Source organism: Mustela erminea, chromosome 16, assembly GCF_009829155.1.
Source record: "Mustela erminea isolate mMusErm1 chromosome 16, mMusErm1.Pri, whole genome shotgun sequence".
NCBI lineage: Eukaryota > Metazoa > Chordata > Mammalia > Carnivora > Mustelidae > Mustela > Mustela erminea.
The window spans coordinates 15,440,511-15,463,471 of record NC_045629.1 but is presented as its reverse complement, the minus strand read 5'-3'; the positions used below and the strand labels follow the sequence as shown (position 1 = coordinate 15,463,471).

General features: G+C 40.2%; 1 protein-coding gene across 2 annotated transcripts; it reads left to right on the top strand.

Annotated features, from left to right (window-relative positions):
• Positions 1 to 259: 259 nt before the first annotated feature.
• On the top strand, positions 260 to 21,987 carry GGH (gamma-glutamyl hydrolase). 2 transcript variants are annotated; one of them, XM_032316186.1, is made up of 9 exons: positions 260 to 488; positions 3,774 to 3,888; positions 8,516 to 8,566; positions 11,560 to 11,644; positions 14,246 to 14,387; positions 16,543 to 16,649; positions 16,731 to 16,821; positions 19,755 to 19,892; positions 21,549 to 21,987. In XM_032316186.1, exons 1-9 carry the CDS (start codon positions 386 to 388, stop codon positions 21,668 to 21,670), a joined length of 954 nt encoding a protein of 317 aa, XP_032172077.1. In that variant the 5' UTR covers positions 260 to 385; the 3' UTR covers positions 21,671 to 21,987. The 2 variants fall into 2 exon arrangements, with proteins under 2 accessions (XP_032172077.1, XP_032172078.1); XM_032316187.1 differs by lacking the exon at positions 260 to 488 and adding an exon at positions 1,829 to 2,230.
• Positions 21,988 to 22,961: the final 974 nt, after the last annotated feature.

Below are 22,961 nucleotides of genomic sequence, written 5' to 3'. Positions count from 1 at the left end.
AGGAGTGACTGAGGTCACCTCCATAGAACTGTGGAAAGGGAAGCTTCCGCCCACCCCACGCCCACCCCGAAGTTTGCGGTTTTCTCCGCACGGGCCGCGGGGCAGAGGCAGCGGCCATGGGGTCACGGGCGGCCGACTGAGGGCCAAGCGATGGGGCAGGAGGGGCGTCTGCGTCCCCAGAACAGCCGGCTCCCGCCCCGAGACAGCCGCGCGCGCCGGAACTGCATTTCCCATAGGCCCCCGCGGCGGAGCGCCGCCCCAGCCTGCCGCCCCCGCGCGGCCCGGAGACCGCGTACGGCGCCGCCGCCGCCTCCGCCGCCGCTGCAGCCGGCCAGGGTGCCCTGCCAGCTGTGCCTTTGAAAGGCGGCGGGAGGCGGCGAGCACGATGGCGAGACTGGAGCGCCTCCTGTGTGTGCTGGGCCTGGTTCTGTGCGGGGCGGCGAGCCCCGGGCTGTGCGCTTCTCTCGCCTCCAAGAATCCCATCATCGGTAAGGAGGCTGGGTGGGGGCCGCGGGCCTGAGGCCGGGTGTCCGTCCTGGGCACTGCCGGCTGCTGGGCTCCAGCTGCTCCGTCCGGCCTTGGACATACCCGAGTCCGGGGTTGCCGTCTGTGCCTTCATTTGTAGCACGAGCAAGAGCCGAGCACCATTTCGATTGTGCCGAAATAGAGCTAATGCCTGGTGGTTTCCTCAGATTCATTTGGCTCTTGAAGTTGGCAGGGAGCAGGGTGCGCTGGGGAGAAGCCTGCGGATTGTTTTCTTCTTAGCTGGGAATTTTCTTCGGAGCTAGGAATTTCCACGAACTCACCAAACTCTGGACATACGTTAGGTTTATTAAAATTTCATGGAGTGAGGGCGTACTTTAAGACACATTGTATTATCCCTATAAAGACCGAATTGACCAAAATCAAGAAATTATGGTATACTTTGGCTGTTGTCATCTTCAGCACCGGAGGGCAGAAGTGTCTAGTATAATCCTAATGTCAGGTCTACGTGGTGTTAAAGTGAAGCATTTAATTTTTCGTGTCCAACAAATTTATGTTTTAAAGAGTAAAATCAGTTTGCGTTATCCGAGCAGACATTCGAGACAGGGAAGGGGAAGGCTACCCGGGAGAAATCCATCAGCCTGGAATTAAAATTTGCCAAAAGCAATTTATGTTAGACAATTAAGACTGGCTTAATTTTAGAGGTAGTATTATGCCATTCAAACTCTTTTCCCTTCTGGGAAGAGGAGCATCATATTCTGTAAATAAATGGTAAGTAAATGAGTTTTTTTTTTTTTTTTTCCCCATAAGTATTGCTAAGGCCTGATTTTCAAATGGGTTCTGTATCAATATTTGGAACTTGGAATGCCTTATTTCATAGCTGTTTAAAATGGTGGTTAGAGTCTCCAAGGAGAATTAACTCAAAATAAAATTCTATGTAGTGTGTTGGAAATTGTGAGTATAGAGAGGAGGGAAAAAGGAAAAAAGGGTGGGGGGATTCTTTTTCCTTTCCTAGAAACAGTGGTAGTCCAAGGTCAATTATAGAAAAAGGGAGTGTGCTTTCAGTCACATCACTTAAGACAAAATAGTTAACTAAGCACCTACCGTGTTCAAGGCATTGAATTAGAAGTGCGAAGGAAACCACGGAGTTGTGAGGTGGCCTTAAACTATGGGTGGAATTTTGGTCACATTTTGAGGGACTTACATCTTGAGTTTTTAACCCCCACAGGTGGGAAAAGTGAGTAACTGGGTAAAGGAGCTGGGTTGGGAAGAAGTTGGTGGAACTTCCTATTCTAATATACTTTTTCTCCTTTCTGGTACTTAGGTTCACATGTCCCAAACCCTAACCTTTTTTTTGTGGCACTTCACCTTGCCTGCCTTGTACCACTGCTTTCCTCATTTCCTGTGACACGTCTTCATTCTTTCCCTAACACGTTTCATTTTCCTCAGTGAAGACCATCTTACTTATCCACAACAATAAAACAGTCTTAACAAATTTTGGCATTTGGCATGTGTTAACTGAGTGCCTGACAAATGCCAATTTTTGTGACAAGCTGGAAATCGAGAAGTGATTGGTATAGACATCTCTTCATGTCAGGTGGCCTACAGAGACAGTGAAGTGTTCCAAATGGTGAAGCAGTGAATGATACTGGCACAGGTGTATCTCCAGACAGACATGTTTTGATGTATATTGGATGCCAGTACTGTGCTGGGGCTGAGGTTTCAGTGGTAAGAGACAGCCTGAGAGGTAGGTGGGACGTGTAGAGTTTATGAACGTCTAGGAACCCACTGGGATACTTAAACAAGGAGATGGTCCCATTGATTTGTTATCCCTGATCTCCTTTCTTATTGTTTTCTCCCCTTGCTCCTGGAGCTCTATTAATAGACTCCTTGAGATGTGACAGGCACACACCCGACTTAGGGCCTTTGCACTTGCGTTTCCCCCACCCTGGATCCCTCTTCTTCCAGATACTTTTATATGGCTTACTTCCTCATCTCTCTGAAGTTCTGGCTCAAATGTCATGTTGTACCTGCTCAGGGAGGTATTGCCTGGCCTGGCATCATATGTAAGACTTTTTTGCCCTGGATGAATGGGACCAACTCTTCCCCTTCTCCAAAACACACCTTCTTACTCTGCTTTACTTTTTTTTCCTTAGCATTTACCTCCAGTCATCAGACTTTATATTTTAACTTTTTATCTTGTTAACTATTTGTCCACTCTTCTCTCCCTCCCACAAACTAGGATCAAAGCCCACAGGGGAAGGATTTTTGTTTTGTTCATTCATGTGTCTCCAGCACGTTCAGTACCTTGTATATATTATGATTCAGTAATATAATGAATGAAGAAGTTAATGAATGAATGGTGATATGATCAGATTTATTTCCAGGTGGAGCACTGGTGGCAGTTGTTGAGGATTGTTTAAGAAAAGATACAGAGAGACCTTTTCAGAAGCTATTGTAATAGTCTGAAGGGGAGGAGGCAATATGTTGGTTGCTTAGATTATGTTGCTGATGTTGGAGAGATGTAGACAAGATATTTCCACTCTTCTGCTTTATTGTCAAGGAAAGAGTGTGCCTTTGAGTGTGTGGGAGAGGAGAGTCCTTCTTCTAGACTTAAGGATGTGAGATTGATTCTAGGTTGTATAAAGGAGGCTGGTGCTATTGTAAACCTGCTTTGGAGCTTACTTGGTCTCCTTGATGCGGTGAGAGAGAGAGGCAATTACTTAAAACTTAGATCAGCCTCCACTGTCTTTTCCCAAAGTCTATTGCTGTACTTACAGAAGAAGTTTTGTATTTAATTCTGTGAATTAAACAAATTAAATATTGGTATCTTTTTTTTAAAGATTTTATTTGTCAGAGAGAGAGAGAGCGCGCGAGAGTGAGCACACAAGCAGGGGGAGCTGCAGGCAGAGGGAGAAGCAGGCTCTTTTCTGAGCAAGGAGCCCAATGCCAGTCTCAATCCCAGGACTCTGGGATCATGACCGGAGCTGAAAGCAGATGCATAACGGACTGAGCTACTCAGGCGCCCCAAAATAGTGGTATTTTTATTGTGGTGTGTTTCAGTTTCTGAGTAAGAAAAAAAGGAAATTGCTTGAAATTAAAACTATTTTTCCTTTTCTTCTTTCTTTTCCCTTTTCTTTTTTCTTTTTTTTCCTTTTCTCCCTCCCTTCCATCTTCACTTCCCTTCCCTCCCTCCACCCCCTCTTAATTTTTTTCTTTCACTCTTTCATTTTCTTCCATCCTTCCTACCTACCTACCTTCCTTCCTTCCTTCCTTCCTTCGTAATTTAGGAGTATTAATGCAAACGTCCCGTAATAAGGACATGAGAAGCCTGGGAAAATACTATATTGCTGCATCCTATGTAAAGTATCTGGAGTCTGCAGGTGCAAGAGTTGTACCAATAAGGTATGATCCAGTATTTTTTACACTGTATAAATAAAAACTCCTGTGTTATCTCAAATAATTTTTAGCTCAAAAATTAATGTTTCCTTTGCTATGATTGCATCATTTAAATGTGGTAACATTGCTCCTGATTCTTGCCAAATCTAATGCTTAGAACTATTAAATTGTTTAAAGTAGGAAGGTGTTTGTACTTACAGTGCTATTAGAGGTCTGTCAAACATGTTAGGTAAAGAATGAAATGATAGTTTCCTATACCCCAGGGAAGGTAGAAGTCATCAGACATTTGGAAAATAATGGAGTAAGAGAATTGATAACTTAACCAGCTTTATTCTATAATATTAGGGAAAGGAAACACTTATGCAATAAAAGAGATTTTTAAAGAAGATGACTTTTAAAATACCTTTATACTCTACTTAAAAGGTTTGTAAATGACTAACACTGCAGTGTTGCTTCAGTATAAATTACAAGAATTCCAATCTTAAAGGAGCTACATTATTTTTTTGTGATATAATACCCTAGTAAGACTAAAATGACATGTCATATTTTGATTTGGAAAGAATTGAATTTTTTAACAGACAAAACCTTGAAAGTATTTATAATATCTATTCACCCAAAACTAACATATTTTAGAATCTTCCAGCTCTCCTGTCTATTTCATTATAAGTGATTTCACATACAAAGCCCAGCTGGTTGCTTTGGGCAACCTGTTTATGTAATTAATTCCATGTTAAAAAGCTATAACAAAGGAAAGAAACTGTTCAAATAAAACAATAATAGTCAAAATGCAAACATTACAACTGAAAGAATTATACCACAAAATGATTTTATGTTTAGCTTATTAGGATCATCTTCTTGCTTGATCTTTACATTTAACTAACTATCTCTACCCATTTACTTTTGACATTCATTTTTCGTTTTTGTTTTTTTTTATAGCAAATCTAATTTTTCAAATGAAACTTTATTTGGAACTCAGATAACACTGGAATTTTAGACCTGAGGAAGTAACGTACAGTCTTCAGAACAGCATTTCAAAGTTTTGATCATGGGAACTTTTTCTGCTAGTGTTCTTTTAGGACATTAGTGCTGATAACCTGGGTGGGAAGTGGGAGAGACACAGGCAGGTAGACCAGTTCAGAGACTGGTCTGCAGGTGCAGATCAGAGGTAGGCTCGGCGTGAAGTGACAAGGGCGTGGCTTACTTGTAGAATCAATGGAGAAGTGTTCTCTAAAAGTATTAGCAAGATTTGATGACTAATAGAATGAAAGGACATAGGGAGGAATAGCTGAGAATTACAAGTTTTGAAACTGAACAAGTTTTGAAACTTGGGAAGTTTTGAAACTGGGGATGTTTTGAAACTGAGAAAGTTTTGAAACCTAATGACTAGCAGCAGAATGCTGATATTTATGACAGAGTCACTGAAAAACATGACTGTCAGCATGAAGGTAAATTTCCAGCTCGGGTTTCCAAAGTTCATTTTAAGGTACATTGCTTGGAATTAGAATCATTTAATCCTACAGAAACAATGTAATACATGGCAGCTAAATTCCCAGAGTAACCTCTAAGGGATGATCCCACATAGAATGGGAATGAAATGTTCACACTGACAATTTTTTGACTTTATTTCTGGATTTTGGATGCTGGGAGCCAACTTCCATAGTTTAGAAGGGAACAGGAGGAGGATGGGAGACTTAGGCAAAATTCTGGAATAGATAAAGAAGTTTGTTTTGGTCTTCTACCTTCTCAGGTGCCTGGTACCCTGAGGTTATCATAAATCCCCACTGTGGGACTAGTGGGACCCATGGAGCATCCTCTTGGGGGGTAGCATGGGACAGCCCACGGGCTGCTTCTGGTTGTAAAATGTGTTTTGTTCACACACTGTTTTAAAAACAGTTTTAGGGGCACGTGCGTGGTTCAGTCAGTAAGCATCTACCTTCGGCTTAGGTCATGATTCCAGGGTCCTGAAATTGAGCCCCACCTCAGGCTCCCTGCTCAGTGGGGAGCCTGCTTCTTCCTCTCCTGGGATTGAGCCCCATGTTGGCCTCCCTACTCTTCAGGGAGCCTGCTTCACCCTCTCCCACTCCTCCTGCTTGTGTTCCCTCTCTTGCGGTCTCTCTCTGTCAAATGAATAAATAAAATCTTTTAAAAAAAAAAAAAGTTCTAAACATTTACAAATAAGAAGACTTTATAAAAGTCTGAATTTCTGACCTTTTTTTGTTTGCTTGTTTGTTTTCCAAGACAGTCATCTGGGGCTGACTTTAAATAAAGCAAGTGCCCAACAATGCCTGTTAACTCCTTTTCACGCTGCTGAAACTGTTTCATCTGCCGTCATCACCGGGCTTAAGCAGTTTTCTTTTAGTTAAAGAGAAAATAAACTCTTTCATACCCTACTGAGAAGGTCTTCAGTTTCTCAACAGTCTGACAACATGCAAATAATATCTGTATTCAAAGAAAAGGATCTGGCCTGTCTTTCCTGTCTCTGGGGCATGGAGTTCATGACACTTCATCCCCTCCTCCCCTCAGCAATTAAACCCCTTAAGAATGATCGGCAGGGTCTAAAAGTCCAGTCATGGACAGTATGGGAGCTGTTTATGTAGAATTGATGAAATGACTAAAACCAGCCTGCAGGGCTTGCTGGTAGAAGTCCCTGGAATGTAGCTGAGTGATCTAAATCCATTCCAGTGATGACTGTCCTGGTTTAAATGTCCATGGGGAAGATTCTGGATCCTGACTGTTTGGTTCCCTTTTTATTGACCCAGTCTGGGGAGATGAGACTGGCAGAACACTGGGAACATGGACTCACATTTGAATCTCCCTGTCACTTCTTGAGTCAGGACCACTTGCCCATTTATTCTCCCATCTAAGATAAAGGTAAGCACCACTGCAATATCACCCATTGCTTTATAGTTCGCTGCTGGGAAGAGGAGTATTGTGAACTTTTTAAAAAAAGTTAAATTAATTATTTTAAAGATTTTATTTATCTGAGAGAGAGAGAGAGAGCAAGAGAGAGAACAAGCGGGGGGAATGGGAGAGGGAGAAGCAGACTCCCCGCTGAGCAAGGAGACTGATTCGGGGCTCCATTCCAGGACCCTGGGATTATGACCTGAGCTAAGGCAGATGCTTAACTGACTGAGCCATCTAGAAGCCCCTCTTTTGTTTTTTTTTTTGTTTGTTTGTTTTTAAAGATTTATGGATTTATTTGAGAGAGAGAGAGAGCAAGAATGGGGACAGGGAGAGGAAGAGGGAGAGAATCTCCAGCAGACTCCCCGCTGAATGTGAAGCCTAACAGGAAGGGAGATCATGACCTGAGCCAGAATTGAGAGTCCGATGCTTAACCGACTGAGCCATCCAGGTACCCATATGAACTTCTAAATAGACCCGGACTTGTAAACCCCATTTGGACTTAGAAAAGAACCTAGCACAATAAAGTACAGCGAAGTTCTGGGCATCATAAGTGTATTAGTAATGGGAGATGTGTTCTGACTCCCCCTAAAACATTCCCTGGGGCAGAAGTGGACTGTGGTTGACATTTGATCATAAACCTACCTCTTTTATGGCTGATTGAGAGGGCATCATTCCTTGTTATTCTCTTATAGAACCAGAAGAGTGTTTAATATAGGAAAATTCTTACAGGAATTTCATAACCATGATGCTCTCTTCTCTCGTTCCTGCATTTTCTTGAACTTTTGGAAGAGCAAACCCATTTTACTGTGATTTAACGAAATTATCACAGATGAGTCCCATTACTTTTTTCTGGAGAAGGGGATAAAATCATCAATAGCATGGTGATGTTAGGAGCTCTTAAGTGGTGTTCGATGAAAGGAGCTACAGAATACCCAGGCAAGTTAGCTTCAGAATAATTGCTCCGTCTACCGTGATGTGCATGTAGCCTGTCCCTAGATCTGAACTCTTCTGACTTTTGGATACACAGTGGTCTCCAGATCTTTGCAGTTAGTGACGGGAGTGGGATGAACCCGAGATTTGGCATTTGTATGTATTGTTTTTATCTGCCCAAACTGCCTGCAGTTAAGGGAAACTTACTAATAAATCTCTTTATTTCATCTTTATACAAAACTACTGAATATCCTTACATTTTTAAAAATATTTTATTTATTTATTTATTTGACAGAGATCACAAGTAGGCAGAGAGGCAGGCAGAGAGGGAGGAGGAAGCAGGCTCCCCACGGAGCAGAGAGCCCAATGTGGGGCTCGATCCCAGGACCCTGAGATCATGACCTGAGCCGAAGACAGAGGTTTTAACCCACTGAGCCACCCAGGCGCCCACCTTACATGTTTTTGATAGTTCTCAGCGAGCAGAGAAATTACTATTGCCCAATCTCATGGTCTTTTATGTTTTCCATATTAGCACGTACTTCACAGTATTAAATGAGAACACAGCAAAACATGTTTACTTGTCTGATTACCAAAACAAGGATATAATTATAGTATGTGATGTGTATGTAGTTTGAAAAAATACCTCTAGGAAGGGAAGGGAGAGAAATACTGTCTGGTATTTAAGAATTTTTTCTTTCTTTTTTTCTTTTTTTCAATTAATGTGGGGACTTCACTTATAGCCTTACTTTTTTCCTTAGGTATGGAAATGGTTGTTTTATAACTGTTTTATCGTTTTCAGGCCTGATCTTACAGCTGAAAAGTATGAAAAGCTTTTCCAATCTATTAATGGGTAAGTTGGCAGCGTTGATTTGATCCGGGGAATGAGATGGATATAGTCTGCGTTTGCAAAAACATACTTAGAAACTTACATGTTTCTGTGTAACTATCTTATTGTGGTATAATGTTAGTGTTCTGGGTTCTTTTATAGGAATTGTTTTGTTGAGAGATGACAGAGCTTGCAGAGGGAAGGCAGCTTAAGAAGTAAATGTTGCATAGTAGATATGTTTAGGTTTTTTTAACGTGTGACATTATCTTTGTTCTTTTAATGCTTGTCTCAAATGTTCTGAGGTCACTTTGAATGGCATGACATACTGTTTGCTTAGAGGGGATTTAGAAGTCCTAAATCTGAGTATAATAATTGGTAATCTTTCAGAAGACATTTTGAATAGAACTTGGAAAAAAGTTTTCTGTCCTCTGGCTTCACCACAAAATATGTGATTGACTAGCTCAAAAGAATAAAGCTTTTAATCACATGAAAAATGTTCAACATTACTCATAACTAAAGGTTACCTAATTATAGCAATTATAAACTTTTTAAACTACCAAGCTGACAAAGGTCAGAAAATTTGTAAATATTCTATAGTGAGGCTGTGAGGTAACAAGTATTCTCATACTTTACGAGTGTATAAGTTATACAGTTTTCTGTGGTGTAGTTTTGCAATATCTGTTGAAATTTCATTTCAGAAATTAATAATGCACATACCTTTTGACCCAGGAAATCGGTCAGAAGGAATTTTATTTTATAAATATATTCCCTGTTATGTGGAAACTTAGGCCCAAACATGCACGTTGCAGAATTGCCTGAAATACCTACAGTTTAGAAACTGCCGGGTAGTCTATCAGTTGGGAACTGGGTTAAAAAAAAAAAAAAAAAAAAAAAAGACAGCATGCATATAATAGAGTATTATTACAGATTTAAAAAATGAAGGTATCTGTAGATGCTGGCTTGGATCACTATGGTCATGTGATCGATGTGATATTGTTACGTAAAAAAAAGCAAGGCACATAATGGTATTTATAATATACTCCCATTTGCTTTTTTTTTTTTTTTAAAGGTAGGGATTAGGAGATTAGCACAGTATAATCTATAAGGTAAACACACAGATTTTAAAGGTTGTGGTTTTTAAAAATTTTTATTTATTTATTTGGAACAGAGAGAGAGAGCACATGCCAGCAGGGGCAAGACAGGAGTGGGGGTGGGGGAGAGGGAGAAACAGACAACGAACTGAGCATGGAGCCCTGCATGGGGCTTGATCCTATAACCCTGACATCATGACTGAGCCAAAATCAAGTATCGAACACTCAACAGCTGAGCCACCCAGGCGCCCCTAATGGTGGTTTGTTTTTTTATTGGATTTTGGGTGCAGGGAGTCTATTTTATGATAAAGCTTTTATAAAGAGTTTTTATTTTTTCCACTTTTAAAAACTGTGTTTGTTACTACTTTAAAAAAGGAAAAAAGGTGTGAGTAAAACATTTATAGTGCCCATTATGCATGTGTACTTTGGCATAGGAAAGTAAGTCAAGGTCAGAATATATGGTAGAAACTCAGAAATACACATAAAAATATATACCAGAAAATGAACTACACTCTCATGCAACTTCAGAATCTCCTTCATTGAGCCCCTATTGCGCAATAGACTTCATACTGCTTTGTGGAGGAACACAGAGATGAAAAGGCTTGTTTCTAAAGGGATTTCCTCATCTGGGCAAGATAGTCAAATTTTATTTTATGAAAGGACTTTGGCATTAAACACACTAGATTTGATCAGTGGCATCTTTTTAGACCCTGAGTGAATGAAAAGGGAGAACTGCTACTGAGTCTTCATTAAACCACTTATAATTGTAGGGTTTTCTGCATGGATCTACCTTATAGTTTATAGGTTTTCTACCAGACTATGAAAAGTTCCTCATCCTTGTCTCTCCAAGTTAATACCAAGAAGCAGAATATATTTGTTGAATGAACAATAGTCTCAAAAGTGAACTTTCGGGGAGCCTGGGTGGCTTAATTGGTTAAGCATCCAACTCTTGGTTTTGGCCCAGTTCATGATCTCAGGGTCGTGGGATCAAGCCCTGCATCAGGCTGTGCACTGAGCATGGAGCCTGGTTGGGATTCTGTATCTCCCTTTCCCTCTGCCCCTCCACCCGTAATTGCGTGTATGCTCTCTCTTAAAAAGAAGTGAGTGTTCACATATCTCAAATTCATATTTAAGTATTTTCAAAATTTTAATACATTTAATCCAGCTTTTGTAATCTTTTTTGAATATCTTTAGTTATTTCAAGACTTGTTTTAAATTTTAAAACTGAAGTTAATTTAAAAAGTCGATATAAAAACACAGTAAATATTTTTCTGTATCTCTCCTTTATGGGTAGAGTAAAATAAAATCAAACGTAACTTCCCCTCTTTTTTCCCAAACTTTTTCCAGAATGTAATTTTGTTCTTTTTCAAAGTTTTTTTAATAGTGTGAATATTTTGGAAGAAATTTCAGGGTGATAATAAAAAATTGAATTCTCATGGATATTTAATTCTAGCCTACATATGTTTTTATGAACAGCTTGTTCTTTATGGTTGAAAATAATTCTCCGTGAGCCAAAACTGACTCCTGATTACGGGCCTCCAGTTGATTTTGGCATCACTGATTGCTTGATTTAGACCTAGGTGTACCTGGAATTTTATCTTGACTTATTTCTAGCTTTGTGTACTCTCCTTCCTTCCCCCACCTATTTATCCTTAACTTTTGCACACTCTATCTCAAAAATAAACATGTTTATTGAAGAAGTTTTGGAAGAACATGGGCTTCTAGAAGTATTGTTAACTGTGGCAGTTTACAAATGTGTAGGAGTGTAAATGTGTAGGAGTGTAAATATTTTATATATTTTTTGCCACAGTTTTCTTTAATGATCTGTTGCTTGCGTGATAAGGAAAAAAATTGTTTTAAAACAAAAAATGTGCTTATTTCCTGTGGGCCGTGGGATTGAAATGCACCCTATTTGATTTGCTTCAGGATCCTTTTCCCTGGAGGAAGCGTTAATCTCGAGAAGTCAGGTTATGCTCTCACAGCCAAAAAATTTTACGACTTTGCCAAACAGGTAGATATCAGTTATTACCTATTACTCCAGGTGGGTTTTTGTAATTTTCCATGAGGATAATTCTGTCTGACTCATGTGGTTAATACTTCCCTCACAATCACCCTTTATCTTTTACCCTTCCCTTAATTACCCTTTATCTTTTGAGTTTCCTGCTCTGTAGCAGCCTATAGGGGCGCTCACCCTGTTTCCTGTGGGCTTTCAAGGGAACCAGAGCCCCGCACACTGGCCCTCTGTATTAGTGTTCATTAATAAGAACCAGGTCTTCATGCTGGCTTAATAAGCTGTTTTTTGTTTTTTGTTTTTTAATGTATCAGGCATTGTTCCTATGTTACTAATTCTCATCTCCTCTTGAAAGCTGCTCTTCGTCCTGACTTTTGGAGTAAGGTCAGGTCAAATAGGTTGGGAAAGTCAAATAGGATGGACTTTGACCTTTCTTCACAGTTCTCCTAGACTCCATATTCAGTCACCAGGCCGAGCCTCTTGAGTCCTTTGCAGTGTGTCACACTGTGCCTGCCTTCGCACTCCACCTCAGATCCTTACTGTTTCGCTCCTGAACTGTAATCTTGCTGGCCCTTGTATCTCGCCCTGCCCTTAGGTATTTCCCTAAAGAACTGCTTTTAGCATATGAGGTACTTGTTTAAAAACTTTTAAAGTTTAGATTAAATCATCTGTAGCCTTTCATAGTCTTTGAATCTAGACACAGATTGTGTGTCCACAGCCCCATTTCCTAGTTTTTCCTTCTGCACATTATTGAAGCCAGTTTGGTATTTCTAGCATATATTGTATGTCCTCCTACTTTTAAATCAGCTCAGTCTGCTTCCTTCTGTTCCATCCGTAATTCTCAACTTGGTCCATCTTTTCAGGCCCTCATGCTATTCCACTTCTGTAGAGTTTTTTTTCCCAACTCCAACAGGAATGGTATCCCATTCCCTCTTAACTTTTAGAGTATTTTGTTGTAGAATAGTTCAAACATTTATTTAGCTCCCACTTGGTAAGATGACAGGGTCCACGACCTTCAGGAGCTTCTGTATCAGAAGACAGAATATCTTGAGGTTAGTTATTCATATCTCAGCAGATTTCATGGTTTTAATACCCTTTGAGGTATTCCTCATTTCATACAGTATGGTACCATGTACTGAGTACATGCTCAAAGGGTTTTATTTTTGAAAAAGTGAAGAAAGTGGAAATTTTATAATGTGAGTGATTTAAAATGCATTTTGGAAATAGATATGAACATTATAAAGTGGTCATTTTTTCTTTTGCATACAGGGACTCATGTAACCAACTTGTTCAATTAAAAAAAAAAAAAAAAAAAAAGGAGCCACCTAACCCTTAAGACCCCAAAGTCTACTTTTTGAAATGTAATTAGCTACTTGAAGATTTCAGAGCAAAGGAAAAAAGCTCTGCAACCTTGAACTTATTTAGCTACAGCCACTGGGGTCCACACAGCTCTCACTGAAGGAGCTTTGAGAAGTGAAGTCTTAGATCCAGTCAGTCCTACTCTGTGTCCTTTGCTCTGCTAGGCTCCATGGAGGAGCCACAGTAAGTGAAAGATGTGGTGCCAGCAAGCGAGGACTTAACATTTAGTCGCGAAATGAAATTTGGTACATATAAAAACAGTAGTTAAACCTTCCTTTGTGTTTATTATAAGTAAATGCTGTAGGCCTTTTGACTTCATATATGCAGTTCTAACTTTTAAAAGTAAAATTTCCCAGACCTGCATAGAAAGTGTTAAAAATCCTACCTTATGTTAGAAAGTATAGGAATTAATGTAATTCTGTATTTTTTTCAGTAAGTAACAGAAAGAAAAAGAAAACACTAACCATTTCCTCATTTAGTGATTGTTAGGCTATATTTTACAATCTATGCAGGAAAATCACTGCTTTTAGAAAAGTTGCACAACTCAGTTTTGTAACTACAGTACATATGGATTTAATCTTTACTTAACCCAAAAATTCATTCTCTAGAAGACTTTTTCCCCATTCGTGCTAGTTGTTGTGACTCCCTTTGAAAAAGCTCAATACATTTGTACTTTTTTTGTACAAAGAGTTGACAACTTTTACTCTATACAATTTTTTTTTTTTTTTTTTTACTTTTGCTTAGCCTTTTCCTTACTGACTGTTCCTCTCCTTCCAGATCATGGGTTTCCCATGATTTAAATTTAATTGGCTGAAGGTGCGGTGATGCAACTATTACTGTAAATTCCAAGATAATGAAGGAAGGACTTCAGAGTGTGTTCAAAGCAGACAATCATCCAAAGCAGCAAGATCTGTAGCAGATGTATCAATAGACTTCTGTCTAGCATTATCTTTGATATTTGCAGTCCCTAATTGCTACTTGTGTTGCTTGGTAGTTGCCTGGCAGATGTCAGTCTCATTCCCAGCACAGCTGAGATTGAATAATTTGATTAACTAAGATGGAATGATTATGTATGAGCTTGGTCTGAGGAAAGATTAAGTGATAGGCTCCTTATGGATCCTGGAAAATTCTTTAGAAACACATGCATGACTCAGGTGCCTGTCTTGTAATGACAAATCAAACGTACAATTTTTTGTTTTGAAACGTTAAAATAAGCTTAGTTTTCTCTTTCATTCTGCAAAGAGTTTTGATGATGGAGACTATTTTCCTGTATGGGGTACTTGCCTTGGATTCGAAGAGCTTTCATATCTGGTTAGTGGTGGAAAGTCCTTATTAACTCTCACTCATACTGATGGAATTACAATGCCGCTGAACTTCACTAAAGGTGAGAATTCTCTTTTAAAAATATTACCTGGGCAGGATGAGTAAGTGGCAAAGATCCGTGTCAGAAACGCTCATAATGTTTACTGATTTTTAGATGACTCACACAAGCTGACGATGTCGACGACGTATTGAACTGTGAAGATGGCTTAGGAGTTTTGAGTTTTGATAATTCATTACGTGTAGTAATATCAGAATCATGCATGATTAAGACCTCTAAAAATCAGACCTGAGTTTGAGTCCTAGCTTCATCCCTGTTGCCTAGGGGAATGGTTTAACCTCCCTTGACTTGAATTTCCTGATTTTAAAAGGTTTTCCTCGTAGGATTGTTTGTGACTATTAAGTAAGATACTGCTTTCCAGCTACTGTGCTAAGTGCTTGGAAGACAACTCTTACACATGCGGGCTAGGAATTATGATAGTACAGCATCTTCCCTCGGCTGTGTACTCTGAACCCTAGCTGTGGTGTACGGTGCTTTGATTCTGGTACTAGCCACTAGGAGTCAGCGCAGACTCCATAGTTTAAGTTATCTTCCCAATGAGTCCCTTCTTTCAGATACAGCCACAAGTCACATCCCCAGGCCACCCGCACTTCTGACCAATCAGCCACAATTGTGAGGATTCCCATGACCCTTCGTGAAGTTCAGTAATTCACCAGAATGACTCACAGAACTCAGGAAGGTGCTGTGTTTGCACTAACAATTTTGTTGTAAAGGTTGAGATCCCAGAGGGACTGGAGAGCTTCCACGTCCTCTCCATGTTGAGTCAGAGCACATCACCCTACTGGCTTGTCAGTGTGTTCCCCAACTGGAAAACTCCTATGAGCTCTTTTGTCTAGAATTTTTTACTGGGTTTCATTGCAAAGGCAAGATTGATAAATCATTGGCTCTGTGACTGAAGTCTCCAGTCCCCTTTTCATCCCTGGAAATCAGGCTGGCTCAAGTCCTAACCTACTCTAATCATGTGGTCGATGTTTCTGATGATCAGCCTCATCCTGAAGCTACCTAGGGGCCCCCTGTGAGACCCCTTGTTAGCATTACGAAAAATTACTATTTTTTTTTTTCTTAAAGATTTTATTTATTTGACAGACAGAGATCACAAGTAGGCAGAGAGGCAGGCAGAGAGAGAGAGAGAGGAGGAAGCAGGCTCTCCGCGGAGCAGACAGCCCGATGCAGGGCTTGACCCCAGGACCCTGGGATCATGACCCAAGCCGAAGGCAGAGGCTTTAACCCACTGAGCCACCCAGGCGCCCCCGAAAAATTACTATTTTGCAGGAATTTCTGAGAGCGTTAGAAGCTCCTTGTCAGAAACTCAGGGCAAAGACCAGGAAAATTGTTATAGCACTCTGTGTAAATAGGTAATGATTCTTATAGGTTACCTGATCTCTGAATCCTCACAGTTGAGTGCTGTCAACTATTCCTGTTCTCGTAAGGATTGTGGATGGAAAGCAGTAGTTGTTACACATGGAACCCATAGAATGCTCTATATTTTTCAAAGCTCTTTCTTGCATTATCTTACTTAATCATTGCAAGAACTCTGTGGGAAGTACATGTATTAGGTCAGACTATTTTGGATGTATGTGGTGAAAAACCCAAGTTTATATAAAGAAGATTTTTATATCGGAGGAGCAGGAATTCTCTTGGAAGCCATTATTAGCATGCTGAATGAGAGGCTTCACTTAGCAAGTGCTAGTGTCAAGATAAATTGCTCTTTTTGATCTTGAGTAGAGATTTCTTGGCTTGTGTAATGTTCTTTCCTACACTGTTGGTATTTTTAGATCTTTAAATTCCAAATACCTTTGAAAATATGTTTAATGTTCTGGATCGTTTCCTGAGAAAACAAAGACATATTCACGTTGTAAGTTGTCCCTATTTTCAAGAGAACTCAGGTTAAAATTTTCTGCTTACTCGATGGTGGCCTGATAATTATCATATCAGAAGGATTTTAGTAATTCTCGTTCAAATTCTAGAAGAAAAGTACTTGAATTTGTATGTTAAACTTACTTTGTGTTTGACTAGGATACATGTGTGGAAATTATATGTTTTGCTTATCATTTATTCATCTTGATTATGTCTTAATAATGGCCCTTTTTGGCCATAGATCAGTGGATTTTATTTTTGCTGTGTTTAAATTATTTCTCTTGTGCTTAAATTATTTCAGGTGCATCACAGAGCAGAATGTTCCAGAATTTTCCTGTTGACTTGTTGAAGTCCTTATCAACGGAACCCCTGACAGCAAATTTCCACAAGTGGAGCCTCTCCGTGACGGTATTGCATTAATTAGCTGTAAAATTAATGCATTTAGATTAACTACAGAAGTAATTATTTTGTTTTGTTTTTATACTCTAGAATTTTACGATGAATGAAGAGTTAAAGAACTTTTTCAATGTATTAACTACAAATACAGATGGCAAGACTGAGTTTATTTCAACCATGGAAGGTATATCTCATGGCACATATATACTTTATTTCACTTATGTTTATATATATTAATTTTATACTTCTCTTATGAATAAAATTGTGTTACTCTGGGGTGTAAAGAGAAGCTAAGGCATTTTTTGGGGATAGGAGATGTATTTTTTTCCATGTTCCAAGTCAGTTGCGATTTACGTCAGTCATCTGATGGATGGAATGATGAAGGAGAGTAAAGCATAAAGGGAGAGTAGAGTAAATGGAGAAAATGACTTCTGTTTCTAGCAGTGCTATAGAGTGAGTACCATGACAGAGTCTCCTCCAACAACAACAAAAAACATGACTCATGTCCAAAAAACTTCTAAAAGTTTACCCCACTGTCCAAAAGTGGAGCCTTCCTATGAAACTCCTAAGCCACAAAGGCACAAAGCAAAGAGTATTCTTCTACTTTCCAGAAGTTTGCATTAAGTCACTTTGTTTTTATGAAAGACCTGCATGAGTCCCTGTTTCTGCTCCCTGAAAGAAAGTAGAAGAGTATTTTTGCTTTTATGAAGAAAAGCCGATACTGTGCTAATGTAAGTTTTCATAACAGTGAAGTAGCAAAATGTTGCCTTTTGGAAAGTGGAGGGATACCTGTACATTCATGAAGTGACAGGATACTCAGGCCAGAACCTCTGGGAGTGAAGTGGAGTACTTTTTTTTAAATTGAAGTGTAGTTGACATACAGTATTATAGTAGTTTTAGGTGTACAACATGGGATCTGACAATTCTATATATTATGCAGTGCTCACCACGGTAAGTGTACTTACCAATCACCATACAAAGTTGCTACAGTATTACTGACTGTATTCCCCGTGCTGTTTTTTCATCCCTGTGACTGACTTATTTTATAACTAGAAGTTGTAACTTGTAACCCCCTTCACTTATTTTGCCCATCCCCTTTCCCACTGGCAACCACCAGTTTGTTCTCTGTGTTTATGAATCTGTTTCTGTCTTTTGTTTGTATTGTTTTTGAGATTCTACATATAAGTGAGATTACATAGTATTTCTCTTTGTCTGGCTTATTTCACTTAGCATAATGCCCTCTTGCTACATGTTTTCTCAAAGGGTAAGATTTCATTCTGTTTTATGGCTGTGTGATATTCCCTTATATGTATATGCCACATCTTCTTTATCTATCCATGTATTACTGGACACTTAGGTTGCTTCCATATCTTGACTCTTATTAATTATACAATAAGCATAGGGGTGCATATATCTTTTTAAATTAGTCTTCTGTTTTCTTTGTGTAAAATGCCCAGTAGTAGAATTAATGGATTGTATGGTATTATATTATTAAGTGAAGTATTTAAGCCAGCATTGCTGTTGAATCAGGAGAACTTAGGAGGAAGCTCAGGAACCCCCTACTGTGAAAGTCCTCCATTCAGCGGGATCCTCAACAAATCCTGCCTGCCAACCTATAACAATTGCCACCTTGAACCTTGACCCTAAGGGAATGGGGATGGTGGTGAATAAGGCTTGAGCATTCATAGTGACACGCTGGTCACCCGTGGCCTGCATGAAACTCACTGGGAAGGTCAGTAAATCTCAAGTCATTTCAAGTCATCTCAGCCTGAGAGTGTCCCAGCGTTTATGGCAGAAGTGAATATAAATAATTCTCTGTGGAGAAAACTACATTTATCCCAGATTTTAAGGGAATTCCACATTATGAAGTTTTAAGGAAAATGAGCAGTTCCTGGCCAAACGATCACTACTGTGCAAGGAAGTGAAGTACTATGAATGAAAACTTACAGAAACAATACAGTCTTCGAGTCAGTGAGAGGCCAGGGTACTGGTGGGTGTAGTTTGTGTTATTCAAAATTGGCCTTCTCACTGGCTTGCTCTCTTGGGGGCGGGGAGGTCAAAGTTTGAATGGTTTACGAGAAATACAAGAATTCCCTGGGGGAATTCTGGGAAAGGTTGCTCAGCCCAGTGGGAAGTGAACAGACTATCTTTTCTTTAAATGTTTCCTTCCTCTATGTTTTGCTTCAGCAATAGCATTGCCATTCACCAAATCATTCTAACTTAGATGTTGTCCTTGACTTCCTGCCCTCGTTCTCGACCTCTAAAAAATGTGTGCCACTTTCTGCTCCCCAGATGCTTGCAAATGATACCTCCCCTCCCTCCAGCTTAGCCTTGTTGTTCTACGTTAACTACCCTCCACTTGGACTCCTCGGTAGCCTCCTAACTCTCCACCAAGCCACTTTCCACGTAGCCTCTGATGACCCCTGTGGAACACTGGCCATGAGGGTGGGAACCATTCCACAGACAGAGGGACATCATTTAGGCTGAGAAGAACTGGCTTACATAAAAGGACACAAAAAATGGTGGCATAGTTCATTGTCCTGTGAATACATCATTATGGGAAAGGATGAAGACGCAGGATGGTGGGAGGGAAAGAGAACTATCGTGGAAGAAACTTGTATCACTGATCACACGGGCAGCTGACTGTTGAACTGGGGTATTCAGAGGCTCAAGTATTTTACTTCCCTCTGATTACCCACGAAAGCAAATCATATTACAGACTGTACAAGGTTGAAAATCAGTGAAATGTACTGTGAATGTTCACACTGTGAATTGAAATTCTTTATTTTGTCTCTGGAAGAATGAGCATAATTTTACTCTGACATCGTGAGTTATAAGATAATGTTTTACGTAGGATATAGAACATAACTCCATTGTAAGTAATACCTTGGACCGCTTTTTTTTTAAAGACTTTATTTAATTATTACAGAGAGAGCATGCGTGATGGGGGGAGGAGTAGAGAGAGGGAGAGACAAGCAGACCTGACATAGGGCTCAATCCCAGGATCCTGAGATCACAACCTGAGCCAAAATCAAGAATCAGACACTTAACCGACTGAGCCACCCAAGTGCCCCTTCGACCATTCTTAATACTTACTTGTTTGTGTTCTTCATGCAGGGTATAAGTATCCAGTGTACGGTGTCCAGTGGCATCCAGAGAAAGCACCTTATGAGTGGGGGAATTTAGAAGGCATTTCCCATGCACCTCATGCTGTGAAGGCTGCGTTTTATTTAGCTGAGTTCTTTGTTGCTGAAGGTAATATGTGGGTATATAATTTCATTGTCTAGTGTAGTTTTGGAGGAAATTGCCCTTGTCTAAAGTTTCTTTACACTTCTGCTCTATAGATGTTCAGTAAGTTTAACTTTAACAAAAAGTTAAATCATGTGAAAGCCCTGAAATTGAGATACTAAGCATTCAGATAAAACCAGGACAGTTATTTCAGTTAACGGTATTGGACATTCTGAAGTGCACTGAATTCCTGAACAACAGTGTAAAGATTGAGTTCTTTTTTTTCTTTCTTTCTTGAATACATTTTTTAAAATTTGCTTCATTACTCTTCTTTTTAGGAATAATGCTTTAATTTTAACATTCTCTGAGAAGTAGATGTTATTTTTCCAAGATTTAAATTGAATATATGCTCATCAGACTGTGATTTTAAGGCTGCCTGTGTGCAGGCATTGGCACAATGGACACAGCTTTTCCTGCTCTTTCGTAGAGACATTTTTGTGCTGTTTGTGGGCAAAATTGAGAATTTGGTTTTAGATGCTTAAGTTTTTTTGTTTTTTGTTTTTAAAGATTATTTATTCGACTGTGAAAGAGAAAGTAGGGGGGAGAAGCAGAGGCAGAGAGAGAGAATCCTCAAGCAGACTCCCCACTGAGCGAGCCCAATGCGGGGCTCGATCCCAGGACCCCGAGACCATGTATCTGAGCCAAGATCAAGAGTCGGTGGCTCAACTGACTGAGCCACCCAGGCACCCCTCAATGCTTAAGTTTTCGTTGAGTGATACAGGTGTGAGAGCTACAGACACCGCTGCAAGGGACAGGGCATCACTGTGGTGGGTTGTGAACTCCCGCACGCTGTGTTTGCCCCCCTCTCCCAGCTTGCCTGAAGTTTTATCAGCCCTCCTGCTTACACAGTACTTAGGAAGGTACTTCCTCCTGAATTCACTCTGCTTATGGGCAGCTGAATGGGTCGTTTCATGACAAAAACCCCAAACTGAAAACAAGATTCTCCTGCGTGCACTATGAATCCCAAGGAACATTCCCGTGTCCTGTGTAGGGGACTAAAGGAGAACGGTAGTAGGTGGAGTGTGTTGCAGGATTAGCACTTGGTGGGGCTGTTTATCTCTATTTCCCAACATCACGCTTTCTAAAACAGTACAGCAAGCCTGTATTTATTTCCACTCAAGGATAAAGTCCGAGCCTTCCCTGCTTCCCACTCCCACTTCAGCCGACTTCTCTGTGCCTCCTTGCTTGTCACATTTCCTGCCTTACCTCTCACTTCCGCATGGGCCTCACCTTTAGCAGTCTCTGTTCTCTTTTTCTGGGAGCAGCTCAGTGAGGACAGACTGTGAAAGCACCACACGGTGGAAGATTCTGCATGGTTACTAGGCGAGGCTTCTTGAGTGCTAGGTCTTTGCCCTGGTTAGTTTCCATCCCCGGGCCCTGTAGCAAGTCCTGCACACAGTAGGCCCCAGTGAGTGTTTAGGTCAGCGGGAGGGTGAGCCCCTCACTGGATCTAGTGATCAATCAAGTGCTGCTTTATTCGGGGGAAATCCTATAAGGCATTGTTCCTTTTCTGGTGGTATTTCCCCTGCTTAATACTGCTGATTATAGGAAGAAATGTTAGAAAGTAGACTTTGGAAAATTTTATCCTATCTTTTAAAAAATTAAACTGTCTTTTTCTTGCAGCTCGGAAAAACAGTCATCAATTTGAATCTGAGGTTGAAGAGAATGAAGCACTGATTTATCAGTTCCGTCCAGTTTATACTGGAAATATTTCTTCATTTCAGCAAAGTTATATATTTGATTGAAAGCCTGCAATGTGTTAACAGAAATTTTGAATCATTCCATGATTAAACTGTTGCAATGACTTGCTACTCATGGCAAAATGGAAAGCCACAGAGATTCCTTTTCTAGGATGTTGCTGGCTCTGATTCTTCATTCAGTGTCTTGGACTATTTATATCACATTTGATAATGAATCAATTTGATAATTAAATAATTGTGGTGTATTTCATGGAAAAGCTCAAACCTGAAGATCAGAACAAAACAAATGTATTGAAAATACAAGTTATTTTTTTCACATTGATTGACTGTGGAAATAAATACCTTCCCCTAGCCACCCACCACCCCGTCCTTGCCGAAGATGCTTTTTAAATCCTACCTCGTTTGAGTCTTGGGAGTATTGGGGTGTGTGTGTGTGTATGAGAAGGTGTGTGAGTATGCATACATGAGAGAGAGAGTGTGTGTATACACACATATTTCTTTTTCTGCCTTTTCACCGCCACGGTTAAACTGCACACCTACTGAATGCAGAGCATGGGTCTTGAACTTTCTATCTCTTTCAATGTTTAACACAATGAGCTCTCAGTAAGTACTTGTGACCACGGGGGAGTAAACTTTCTTTCCTTGGAGAGAAGTTTGAAAGCTGCCATACATTTATTCGCATACATTTTAACCATTTCTCAATCTGCGCTTCCCTCACCATTCCATGTACCCTCACCAACTTCGAAATTTAGGAATTCCTTGAGGACAAAAAAAGCAGAAAAGAGGATAGTTTGAGTTGTTGTTGACAGTGTGTATGCCTCTGTTCTCATGAGTCCTTCAGAGCTGCTGCTGGAGAAGTGGAAACACGGGAAACAGAGTGGGCAAGGTGGTGTAGGAGATGAGGAAGGATTTTATGTATAGAAAGATGGGAACAATAACCTGAAGATACCAAAGCAAACCATAAACTTTGGGCAAATAAATCCAAACAGAACATAGAAATTGAAAGGTATTAACATGTTTAATCAGCTCACAGAACTTGAAGAGAAGTGTGGCAGATTTAGTTTCTATCCATGAGCAAAAAGATGCTGTGAAGACTTGTCCAATGTGTTATTGCTAGCTAAGTTCATGGCTCTCACCTCTAGAAAAAGGTAGCCATGTGATACACTGCCAGGGCTCTTCCCAACCCACTTGTGTTGAAATATAAATTTCCTGATCGCAGAAGTTCCCTGTTAACCCTTAATCCTGACTTCATCATGACTCACGATGCCGTAGCATCCAACCTTCTGCCATGAAGACCAGCCTCTAATTGCTCCCAGTTTCTCACTTGTGCTTCTAT

Bases quoted from the DNA above. Each gene is read 5' to 3' on its own strand.
- GGH (XM_032316186.1), top strand. From the start codon at position 386: ATGGCGAGACTGGAGCGCCTCCTGTGTGTGCTGGGCCTGGTTCTGTGC. The intron at 8,567-11,559 runs GTAAGTTGGCAG...GATTTGCTTCAG, and splicing joins CTTTTCCAATCTATTAATGG to GATCCTTTTCCCTGGAGGAA. The intron at 16,650-16,730 runs GTATTGCATTAA...TTTATACTCTAG, and splicing joins AGTGGAGCCTCTCCGTGACG to AATTTTACGATGAATGAAGA.